This window comes from Microtus oregoni, unplaced genomic scaffold (genome assembly GCF_018167655.1).
Source record: "Microtus oregoni isolate MIOR12 unplaced genomic scaffold, Mior012 000020F_ref0000438, whole genome shotgun sequence".
Classification (NCBI taxonomy): Eukaryota; Metazoa; Chordata; class Mammalia; order Rodentia; family Cricetidae; genus Microtus; species Microtus oregoni.
The window spans coordinates 17,953,967-17,966,117 of record NW_024543079.1 but is presented as its reverse complement, the minus strand read 5'-3'; the positions used below and the strand labels follow the sequence as shown (position 1 = coordinate 17,966,117).

The window sequence follows — 12,151 nt, the reverse complement described above, 5'->3', positions numbered from 1 at the left end:
AGAACACAGTGCAGAGGGGGCTGGTGAAGGCCATCAGAGGTGGGGATCCCGCCCTAATATAGGATGTTTGTTGTGACGAGGCTTAACTATGTATGCCAGATTGTCCTCAAACTTACAATCTTTCCTCAGCCTATTGACTGGGGTGACACAATTTGCCGTAGTGCTCAACCCTTTGAAGTGTGACTCTTAGAGATGAAGCCACCAGGAGGGGTAGCACCAAGCGTTCACACGGACCTGAGAGTGAGCACAGCTGAACCGGAGCTCCTGGGAGACCCCCAGGCTGAGCAGTATCTCAGCCATAGCATCCCCTGATCTTGTGCCGTCTATAGGAAGGACACAAACATGGAGGAAGGCTTCTGGGCCTGGTCTGTGGGCTGAGACCCCTGTTTCTCATTGTGGAGAGGCAGGGGAGGGTTAAAGGTCTATTTCTCACCCCCAGGGATTAGGAAGCCGGGAGACTCTGGTTTAGATCCCTGGGAAGACAGGATCCAGGGGAGAAGCCGCCATCCAGAGGAGGTGCAGGGCTATGGTCAGAAGAAGACCACAGCAGGAAGTGATAGTCCTTACAGGGAGGGACCCTTCCCACTGGCCCCAAGCACCTGCTTAAAATAGTCAAGGGGTGTCAGGGGCTGGCACCTCTATAAATGGGCCCAAATGAGGCTTTGCCAAGAGGAGAGTTCAGGTCGATGGCAGCAAGGCCCATTCTTTCTTCTTCTCAGGGGATAGATACCCCAAGACCCTGGCTCTGCTGAGATTGGAGCTGGTTGGTGTTCCCAAGGCTTCCCCTGGCTGCCACTCACCGGTCCTGAAGCCGGTCCTGTGTGTCCTTGAGCCGGGCCCTCAGGTGCCTGATGCAAACTTCCTTCTGCTGCAACGGAGTCAGATACTGCTCTGGGGTGGGAGGCTTGATGCCATGGTTGTCGCTGCATAGTGTATACTTCATGGAGCGCCTGCAAGGGACCGTCCATCAGAGGTGGGGGATGGAGAGGACAGAGCCGGACCAGGGAGCAGCCTAACTATCTTCAGCTCAGCCTGTGCCAATGGCCCTTCTGAGCAAGCTTTGTGGGCGTGGCACGCCGAGAGCCAGCCCTTCTGAGTAGGCTTTGTGGGCGTGGCACACCGAGTGCCCAGCCTTCTGTGAGGTGAGTTTTAGCGAAGCTCTTCTAAGAGTTGGATGGGGGACATAAGACAAATCTGCCCAGGAAAGAGGGACCTCTCGTGGGGCACGTATGTGCTCAGTGCCTCCTGACACCCTGTGTAGACCCTCACTGCAGCACTGGGTGCACGGGAGCCTTTGTCCTACGAACATACACTCACTTCAGAGACGGTAGCTCAAGCAGCCTCCATGCACTCAGTGTGCTTCCTGAGCCCGGGCTGCCTGTCTTCAGTGGAGGATGTGAGAACGGGGAGCAAGGGCAGGTTCCAAGTGAGCCCTGCCTGGAGGATGAAGAACTCACCTGCAGAGGTGACATCATCCTGGGAGGGAGCTAGCCTAGGGACAGGGATGCGGGCATAGACACAGGGGTGACATCATAGCTGTCTCTGCAGATAACCACCATGTTCTCTCTTTACCCACCTTCGGGAACACACAGGTTTACATTACATGTCCACACGGGGAGGACTGGCCACTCCTTGCTCTCAGGAAATTCATGGTGTCTCCAGCCATGTGCCCCAGTATAACCCCATGGTTGTCCATATGCCATATTCATGCTGCCTTCATAGGTAAATGCCTGGTCCTGGACACCAGCCATGTGTATGCGCCCACGCTCTGGGACATGTGTGAGCTCGTATGTGGACACTTGCTAGGTGTGGACAGTTAGCAGGGTCCTGAGTAGCAGCTGGCTCGACACCTCCTGCAACTGATCCAGTGTGTCATACCATACCAGTGAGGAGGAGCCTCCACCCAGAGGGCCACTGGGGGCAGGACAGAGGGCTGGCCAAGGTTTTCCTAGGAAGGAGAACTCCCTGATTCCACAACAGACTTTGGTTCAGATGGTTCCACCCACAGCTTCCTGGCTGCAGGATCTGTTCTTAAGAACCTTGCTTGGATCTTGGTTTCAAATCCTGGGAGTGTTCCCACACAAGGGAGACCGGGGCCTGTAGCTACATCACCCCGCTGCTCCAGGGGCTGGGGACGCTTAGCCTCAGTATAGACACTTCCTAGGGCTGGAAAAGATAGGTCCTGTGGAGGCCCATTGTGGAAGTAGCCAGGTTCAAGGCAGATTTAAAGTTTCACAGAAGCTGTGTGATATTTAAGGTAGACTGTGAAGTGTTAGAAGGTGGCAGCAGGAAGGGAAGCCAGGTCACAGAGCTGCTCTTCCGCCTGGCAAGGGGCAAGGGTGGCATGGTGGGGTGCCTGGACTTTCACACCCTGCTCTAAGATCTCCCCAAAAGAGAAGAAGCCGTCCAGCATCCTTCACTCAGATCTGTAACCGTCCTGCCCTGCAAGGGATTTGTGCGGTGATTCGGAAAGAGTTCTCAGCCTGGCACGAGGCAAGGGTGGAAAAGCGGGTGCTAAACTAGTAGGACCGAGGGTCAGAGGGAAGTGAGCTTTGAACGTTCTCATTTGCTTTCAAGGGCATTTTTTTTTCCAAGATAATATTTAATGCACGCTGACAGTCACTAGTAGCTGCCCAGCCCCCGTGTGTGTGATGTATTAAAAAAGAGAAACGTGATCACGTGCATCTTAGCAGAGAAAGCCTGACTGCAGTGGGGCCCTTAGGTAACACTGTTCTGCCCCCTCTTCAGGGGTGGCAGGCCTCCTTTGGGGCAACCGGACTTCTCTCTCCACAGGTGTGCAACCTGTGGTTTGGGACAGCGCAAGGGGCTTCAGATGGGAGATCTGTTACAAAACTGTCACTAATGGAAAAGTCTGGACCCTTCCAATGCCATGCTTTTCAAGACAGAAATCGGATAGGAGCCAGATGCTGGCTTCTAACACGTGCACAGGTCCCGCATATGACTGTTACCCACCGCCCACATCTCGGTGGAAAAATCTGAGATCTGTGGCTTTAACGGCTCTGCAAATCACCGAACACAGAAGACATCTCTCTGCTGAGAGGAGCAGGGCATGACTTGCAGGGAGGAGCCCGGCTGTGGCTCTGCAGTCAGGATTCACCCCCATTCTCGCGTGTCCATACCCTTCAAGCCTCACTATGGCCCAGGACATACAGGGAGTGAACAGATCAACTCACAGACATCATGCATGATCAGCTCCATTTTATGGAAGAGAAAAAGTTGAGCCTTGGAGACAGGAAGCCTGCAGCTCCCCACAACCCCTTGGTGCCCACGTTTTCCAGCACCCCGATTCTAACTAACATCCTGGTCTTCAAGGACAGACAGCACCTCTTTACCTGGCCCCCAGTGTGACTCTCTATCCCAGGTCTCTGTCTACTGTCCCTAGACCAGAGCTTAGCATGTGTCACACCTGCAGCATGTCACCACCTCTGCCACGCGCCGACCAACGCCCTTTCCTCTGTGTTTGGGATAGCACCACTGAGAGGAAAACACTAATCCTCTCTGAATTAACTGGATAGGTTGCTAGGAAGCCACGTGACCCAGTTCTAACCAATGAAGTCTAAGCAAAATTTCACAGGGAAAATGTCAACACGAGGGGGCTATCTTCTTCCTCGCAGACCTACCTGATGGGTGGTGGCACAGGGGCCATCTTAGGACAATTAGGACAAGTGGTGTTCACATGGATGGTGACAGGAATGGGTGAGACCTGAGAGTTCCAGGAGTCGCCTGTCTCTGTCCCTGACAGCTTATCACATGGGCTCGTGTCCCTTTTACAGACAGGAACCACAGAGGGGAGACGTGACAAGTTCTAGGATCTAGTAAGAATGCCGGAGTCGGGATGGGCAGATCATGGTGCTGCTGTCCCCCCATCTCCCGGGCACCAGGTTCCCAGGCAGCCGGGCCTGGCTGGAAGGAGGAGCTGTTACCTCGGTGTGGGGCTGCTGTCACTGCCCTTGCAGGAGCCAGAGTTGCTGCTGCTGCTGAGGGAAGAGGTGCCGTAGGCGTCCCGCACACTCACAGGTGGAGAAGTGCGCCTGGAGGCGGGGAGAAGAGGCAGCTGCTCATTCTGGCTGGCGGGCAGCTGTGGGCACTGGGCGAACACTGCCAGGCCGCTACGGCCTAAAGTGCCCCCGCTTCGGGTTCATCACGGGGAAGAAAGGCAGTGGGGTGGGACACACACACACAGAGACAAGGGTGACAGAACAGACAGTGGTAATCAAGATAGAAACCAGAAGGTGGCTAACCCTCTTAGTTCCCCAGGGTCAAGTATGGAGGCTAGACAGGGCTGTGGACAAAGGGCGGGCCCCAGGGTCTCTTAGCCCAGGGAAGGACATCCAGGCATGAACGGAAACAGAGGGGATTAGAATGGGGCAGACAGGAGGGGACTGGAGAGGGACCCACAGGGTGACAGTCAAAAGAGAACTCATAATGGCAGGGCCGATGCTAATGGGAACCTTCATACAACTGCTATATCCACCATGTCATTTAGGTCCTTAAATAGTTCCTGGAGGTGGCATGGATCAGCCAGCCTATTTAAGGATGGGGAAACCGAGGGCACAATTTGCTTAAAGGCACACTGCAAGCCTGCTGCAGATGAGGACAAAGCTCAAGCCCTCCTGCCTCGGAAGCTCAGGCTCTAAACAAGGCAGAGACTCACCTGCGAGATCCAGCAGAGGCGCGTCTACTTCCTGGCAGGGACATGGCCATGAGACTGCGGGTCCTGGTTAGCGGTGGGATGGACGGTGTTCCCGGGGCTGAGGAGAGAGGGCGGGTTGTGGGGGGCGTAGGGAGGGCAGGGCCGGGCCATGTCATCCTCTCACTGGGGCCACTGCCTGGCATGGCTTCTCCTCTTGCCCTTCGGCACGACACCCCAGAATCAAGCGAGGACCTGCAGGCTAAGCCGTAGGTGGCTGCCTTCGCCAGTGAATTCAGTGGGGCTTGGCAGAGATTGCTACCCCCAGTTTAAAGTCTCAGTTCTCAGAGCCTCAGGGATGGCTAGAAGTCATCAGTCCAACCCCAGATCTTCCAGGTCAGTGAAGGCACCCAGAGGGGCGACGACCCCACCACAGTCACGGGGACAGCAGGACAAAAGGGCCTCCTGTCCACCTGTGCAGCAAAAGGATCTTCTACTCTGCTAGCAAAGCCTGCTTCTCCCCAGGTCCCTGCCCCTCAGACCCCGCCTCCCACATCCAGTCCTCCCTCTGTGGCAGGGGCTGCAGGTCGGAGGACTCCTGGTGCAGGACTGGGAGCCCCAGATTAGGCCGGGCTGGTCTCGCTGACCATCACCTTCCCAGTTGGCACGTGGTTCGGGGCTTCCTGGCTACAAAGGAGACAAGACAGATGGACATACCAGCACACGGGTAGAGAGATAAATGGATACAGACAAAATAGGTCATTCCAAGATGTGTCACACACATGCTCAGGCGCCTGTCCCCCCAGGCAGGACAGCAGCCAGGCCCTCTGACTCCCATGCTGCGTGCATGCAGGCTAGCCTCGGTCACATAAACATGCACGTTTATTTTAGCACATCCCAGGACACTGAGCGTAGGCTTGATGCGCAAGAGGCCAAGGTCCTCCCTAGCTGCTGAGTATTCCTCTGTGGGTGTGTCTAGCAAGCCGCATGCTCAGGAGTTCACAATGCCCAGGAGACTTTGAGAAGCGGGGTGGGTAGACTCAGGCCCTCTGGGTCCTGTGCTGGGTCTTTAGGATGTTCTCCTGAGTTGGGATTTTAGTGTCAAGGACAGCTCTGCAGGGATGTCTTCAGGGACACTGGGGAGGGAGAGGCCTCATGCGGAGGGTGTAGCTGTCGGGACCAGGGCTACACTAGGCATCAGCCCAGAACTCCCTTGGGTCAAAGCAGAGAAACCTAGGCTTTCTACAGTCAGTGACTGGTTTTGAGGCGGCGCTAGAGGTCGTAGCCCGGGACTCCACGTTCGGAGAAGGGACTATAGACAATACCCTGGGAAAGCTTAGCCGAGAGCACCATGCCCTGAACTTCTGCCCATGCTGGGGAGACGCAGCCGCCAAGCCAAGCCCCACTGCACGCCAGCCCATGCTACACGTGTTACGTACATCACGCCATTGACTTCTCCCAACAACCCTATGAGGAAGTGCTGAGATTAGTCCCCTCTTACAGATAAGGAATCAGGGCCACCATGAGCAATAGGACTTGCCCAAGTCACACCCCAGTTGTGCGGCAGGAGCAGCATTTGAACCAGACCAGCATCAGATACTGAGATCTCAAACCCCAGAGTTCCTGACCCAGGGACTACCTCCTTCCTACATCGGGGTCCCCAGGAACTTGCTTCTCCTGCACAGTAGTGTGGCCAACTCCTGAGTGGACAAATGCACTACTCAGATGGCCAGCTTCCTGGCTGTGACACAGAACACGGTCCGTTCCCCTAGAGGGCCTGGACACAGCCGGCATTGTTTGCCCAGAGGTGTCGGGTGTAGGAGCCGCTGACACCATGCCTGTCACCTGAGCTGCCCACCTAGCTTGGCACCACTTCCCATCCATCAGCCTCAGTCACCCAAGCAGAACCTCTGGAAACAGATCAGAAGAGGCCATGATCAGGGGCAGGGTGGGGCATCAGTGGGTTGCAAATCTGTCTGGAGATGTATACAAGGGGTCCCTGCCTCCTGGACACAGGAGGATCTTCTGGGAGCAGCTGGAATAGGGGAGGTAGAGGGCAATGGCCTTTGCTCATGCGCAGACCAAGCTTGGGGGACTACCTGCTACAGGGTGAATCCCTCTAAGGTCAGGTGACCTGCTGGCAGTTTTCTTTCCTTTGGGCCCTTGCTAGTCCATGTCATGCCAGCCTGACTGGCCATGTTCCCACCACTGTTAGCCTCCTGGCTTTAGGCTGGCTACAGGGAGGAGGCAGCACCTCTGGCAGGCCTCACCTCTCAGGTGGCTTCTCTACCACAGCCAGTTTGGGTGAGCGGGATTAAGAGCTGACGTAGTCCAGGTGGAGCTCCAGGCCCAGATCTTGGGAGGCAGGTGAGAAAGGGCGGATGGGAACCGCGTGTGGCCCTGGTACAATACGAGCTTTGTCCCAGCTGTCTCTGCTACCACCTTGCTTGGCAACCCCTTTCTCCCCCCTTCTCCCCCCTCTTGCGTTCTCTTTTCCTTTCTCCCTGGCCGCGGGTGGGAATGGGGTGGCATTTGTACCCGGACACAGTTGACAGTCTCCTGGGAGACCAGAACCAGCCATTAATTCAGGACAGAAGTGGAAGTGGCATTTCCCCTACTGGGATGGGACCTCACAGGCAGGGGCCCTCTTGGGAAGGCAGAAGCCACCCAGGGCCCATAGGGCACCTCCTCCTCAGGATCCTGCTCAGAGGCTCCAGTGTGTGTCCTGTGTCTTCTTGGCTCCTCCCTCTCACCATAGCCTAGAGAGGAGGCATGTTGCCATGGCATTTATCACCATGCTGCCTGCTCAGCCTGGAGCCCCACAGGCCTGTCCCCAGGCAGCCAGAGGCAGCCACTTGGAATGGAAGCTGAAAGGAAAGCTCCTAAAGCCATGGGAGCAGGGTTAACAATCTCTCATTCCTTCAACCCCAAGGAAACCCTCCCCTTTCTCATCAGTGTTCCCGCTTCCCCATTGTGCAGGCTCCATAGGAACCACACACACATCTGCCTCTTTGATTGGCCATCCCCAGTCCCAGTGCTGCCTAAGGGCCTAAAATGGGGAGGAAGAGCTGAAAAGCTGCAGAAATAGGCTCAAACAGATATGGGATTGAATGCTGGTTCTTGTACTTGGGCTGCATGCCTTGGCACGCCTGGCTACTGCTGGGCTTCGTCCTTCCGTCTACCATGACGCTGCACCTCCTCTCTGGCTACTGTGAAAGGAGCATGCAGCAGTGCATGCGTGTGGCACGCAGGGGTCACACAAGAGACACGGCACACACAGGAGGAGACAGTGTTCTGGAACTAGACAACTAACATGTGATATGACCTTCAGAAAAAAAAAAAAAAACACATCCACGACATTCTGATGGCCTCCGGAAAAATGCTTCTTCCAGCCAGAAACTTGTGTTGTGCCTGGAAGAATGAGTAGGTGTCCACCATGCATGGGAAGGCAGGGGCAGCATGGCCAAAGGCAGTAATTAACTCAACAACATTGTTGCTTGGAAGCTGGGGTGCCTGGTGAGGAACAGTGGGAGTGAGGCGGTGAGGGGCAGTGAGGCCAGGCTACACACAGCCAGATGAGCCAGGGTCTTTGTCCAGTGGGCCACAGGGAGGCATGGGGCTATCCCACAAAAGAGAGGGGGGCACATGGGATATGCATGTGAGAAAACCCTGGGTGGGGAGCCCTCTAGCGTGTGTCAGGAAAGGACAGGACTGGGGAGGAGACCAGATTGCAGACTGCTAAAATCTTCCAGGGGTGAATTTAGGAGGGCATGGGTCTGGGCAGTATCAGGAATAACAGAGAAAGGACCTGGACCCTGTTTGGAAGCCATCAGAAACTCGTGGTTATGTGAAAATAAGGAGAAAACACTTAATCCTGGTGATCAAGTCCTTTCCACTTATAATGGTCTCCTCCTCCTCCTTTTTTTCTCCCCCTCTTCTGCATGCAGTGTATGTGTGCACATGGGTATATGTGTGTGCACTTGTACATATGCAATGAGAGCTCTGCTTGAGCTATCTGCCAGCCTACAGCATCCTTCCCCAGGACTGTGTGTATTTGGGATGAAGTCTTCCTACAGGGACCAGGCCCCATTTCTTCTTGTCTTAACCCCTTAGCTGAAGCTTCCTGGTATATTTCATAGACACAAACACAATTAACACATCATGGTCATTATACAATGGTTTAAAACCTGTGCTAGATCATAGAGTTAGACTAGATGGTCTCCGAGGAACCCTGGTCCCACATTCTGATTCTAGGGCTGTTTACGAAACAAGGGACTTGCAAATGATGCTTGCTTCTTCAGTGACTAGACTCCTGGGTAGCAGATTCCTCGGCTTTAAGATTAGGAAGCTGCATCTCTCGGGAGAAACTGGCACCTTATTCAATAGGGGAGCAGCCAGGTGCTTGGGTCAACCCAGTGTCCTAAGGGAACGTTCCAGAATATACCTTTGAAGGTCTTTTTCAAAGCATTAACCATCAACAAAAGAAAAACCCTGAAATCCCAGAGAACAGAGCAGGCTGAGCCGATGACTCAGCCCCCAGCAGCTGTGCAGAGCAGAGCATGGCGACCAGAGTTTGGGAGGGAGCCCGGCTCTGCCAAGGCAGCAGCAGAACCTGGAACATTTTTCCTAGGCAAGCACAGAAACTTGTGCTCCTTGAATACTAATGCAGAGAGGGGAATGGAAACGGGCCTGGACGTTTGCCAAGGAGACACCCTCCGACCTTAGAACACCAGGGCGACTCCACTGAGGCGATGGGCAAAGCTCAGCAGGCTTCCGACGGCTTCATCCTCCCCCATCAGCAGACTCAAGTCCAGCCTTCCTGCCCTTGTGGAGGGGGTGACTTCTCCAGCTCACTTCCTGTCTATGGCACAAGCCACTCCCTGAACTCAAACCGCTCAACAGAGCCATTGAATTCTGCGTTCTCACTGTGGCAACCCTAGTACAGGGGCAGGGCTGTTTCACAATTGGCCAAATGCTGCAGGGGTTCCCAAGGCAAACAGAAAAGGCTTGAGGGCTGGGACAGCACCACAAGAAGCCTCCAGTGACAAGTCTCAGACGCCTCAGCACTGGTCCCAAGTCCTGGTCCACGTCTTACTAGTGTGGTTACATGGCATATCCTCACTCTGTCTTCCTTCTGTCTCTTTGTTCGGATTTCCCACCTAGCTATATTCTGCCTGTCCATTGGCCAAAACAGCTTTATTCATCAACCAATAAAAGCAACACATATACGGTAGGAGATCTCACGTCACACCAGGACTTCAACTATAGCAGAAACGAGGCAGTAACATGTGCTACAACAGGGACGAGCCATGAAGACACCAAGTTAAGCGAAAGAAGTCAGATGCAAACACCAAGTGACGGATGACTCTGTTTACACAAATACCACCATGGGCAAATCCACAGGGACAGGAGCCACTTAGGGGCTGTCAAGATGAAGGGAGGAAGAAACAGAGAGGCAGCTGTCGACAGGAACGGGGCTTCTTAAGAGGGATTCTGCAGATGCCTGGGGATTAGATAATGGGGTTGGGCCGGGCGGTGGTAGCACACACTTTTAATCCCAGCACTCGGGAGGCAGAGGCAGGTGGATCTCTGTGAGTTTGAGACCAGCCTGGTCTACAAGAGCTAGTTCCAGGACAGGCTCCAAAACCACAGAGAAACCCTGTCTCGAAAAACCAAAAAAAATAAAAAATAATAAAAAATAGATAATGGGGTTGGTTACACAATTTTGTACTGGGGATGGTACATTTTCAAAGGGAAAATGTTACTGTCTGTGAACTGCATCTCAATTAAAAGAAAAAACCCAGTCAAAACAAATCCGCACAATCAATAAAGGTTAGGTATGGTCCAGAGGGAGGACATGGTCCAGATTGCTCAGCAGTGGAAGCAGGGCAAGACAGAAAGCCAATCCTCCGCCCTCACCTGAGACCAGAGGCAAGCAGGACACCTAGACTGCTTCCAAGGCATCCTTCCTGAGCCTTCTCTCTAGCCTGAGCAGAACCACTCCTGCTCTTGTAGACAGAGCAGAAGCCCCATCCAGAGACAGCTGCTTTTCCTCTCCAAGTTGTCCTTTCTTTCCACAGCCTAGGTGCCATGCAAGCAGCGCCCTAAACCCCCAATAGCTCAGAGTCACATCGCCCTGAACCCCCAATAGCTCAGAGTCACATCGCCCTGAACCCCCAATAGCTCAGAGTCACATTGCACGTTCACCAGTGGTCAGCTGGGGCCTCTCCTCTCTCAAATACAGCTACTTCAAGCATTCGTGGTAACCTCTTGTCTGTACCAGTGTCTTTGGGACCCAACCAAGATGATAAAGGGAGAGATAGACAATTTGTGGGAAATCAGAAAGCTTCATCCCTTCATTGCCTCTTAAAGGGATCTGTTCTCTAAGGATAATCTGTATACTTCAAGAGTCTGAGAAGGCATGAGCTGAGGTTGAAGTCACAGGCACCCTCTTCCAGGCTGGCCGCCAAAGGGCATCTCCCAGGGGCAAGGAACAATAGGGGAACCCTGGGTCCACTCCTTCCAATGTAAGTTGCTCCAGGATAGACCCTCTGCAGGCACCAGGGAGAGGTGTGGGAACAGAGAGGTCACGGTGCCAACTTCAGCTTGGTAGCCAATTTGGCAAATGACTCCTGGCAGATGGAGGCCCCCAGCAGCCCTGGCCACAGCGTGTGCTTTCCCTGGGCCTCTCCTCACTGATAGAGCTGTCAATCTCTGCAGCTTCTCCCCTGCCCCTCCTCGTCTCAAGCAGCACAGGAAGAGGATGATGGTGGACCTCCATCTCGGTGGCTTCTCTCTACTCTTTGGGCCTTGGTTCTTAGGATCCTGGGTCTCACTGCTACTTATGCCAGCACCTATCCCAAGGACCAGCAGCGGCTAATGTGGTCTTAGAAGCTTAGGACAGAAAATAACTCGGGGAGAATTTGTCACCATTTTATCCACAGAGAAGTTAAAATCCAGGAAGGGCAGGTAATTTCTTGCAGTTGCCCAGCAAATGGGAGTCAGAATCTGGGCTGGCAGCTGGATTCCAGCAAATCTACCCATCTGCCCATCCCCCCACCATCCCCACTTGAAAGCCAGCCTGAGTTCAATAAGAACAAAGGAGAGATTTTTCCAAAGGAAGAAAGAGCTGGGGAGGTGGGAAGACAAGTGCTCTACCAACGTTAAGACAGGTCATACAGGCGAGGCTGAGACCCAAGGAAGAAGAGGCCGCTATGCAGCACCACAAGTCCAAACAGACTGGTCTCATCCCAAGCTTCCTGCCCACTGATTTAAACTCATGATCAGTCTTCTTATGGTCCATGAGGACCAGGGAGCAGGCTCATGCTTTGGGAAAAATAAAGACATCCCTTAAGTGAGTGTTAAAGGAAGAATTTCTGCATAGGATTTGCTGCAGCGGAAGGAATCCGCTCCTTGGGAGTCTGCAGGGAGGAACCCGAGAGAAAGGAAAGGCGGTACACACACCCGAGCCAACCTTCAAACGCTGTGTTTTGTTCACAG

The 12,151-nt window shown here is 54.0% G+C and overlaps 1 protein-coding gene across 7 annotated transcripts in view; it reads right to left on the bottom strand.

Moving 5' to 3' along the window:
* Positions 1-12,151, bottom strand: part of Snph (syntaphilin) — a 39,587-nt gene that overhangs the window by 7,178 nt on the left and 20,258 nt on the right. For 2 of the 7 annotated variants that reach the window (XM_041670963.1, XM_041670967.1), the window contains 3 exons: positions 4,676-4,772; positions 3,945-4,052; positions 801-950 (listed from right to left, as the gene is read on the bottom strand). In XM_041670963.1, coding sequence (XP_041526897.1) covers positions 801-950; positions 3,945-4,052; positions 4,676-4,725 — 308 coding nt within the window. In that variant the 5' untranslated portion in view covers positions 4,726-4,772. Of the gene's footprint in view, positions 1-800; positions 951-3,944; positions 4,152-4,675; positions 5,339-6,090; positions 6,119-12,151 lie in introns of all 7 variants that reach the window. The other 5 variants (XM_041670962.1, XM_041670961.1, XM_041670966.1 and 2 more) reach the window with 5 other exon arrangements.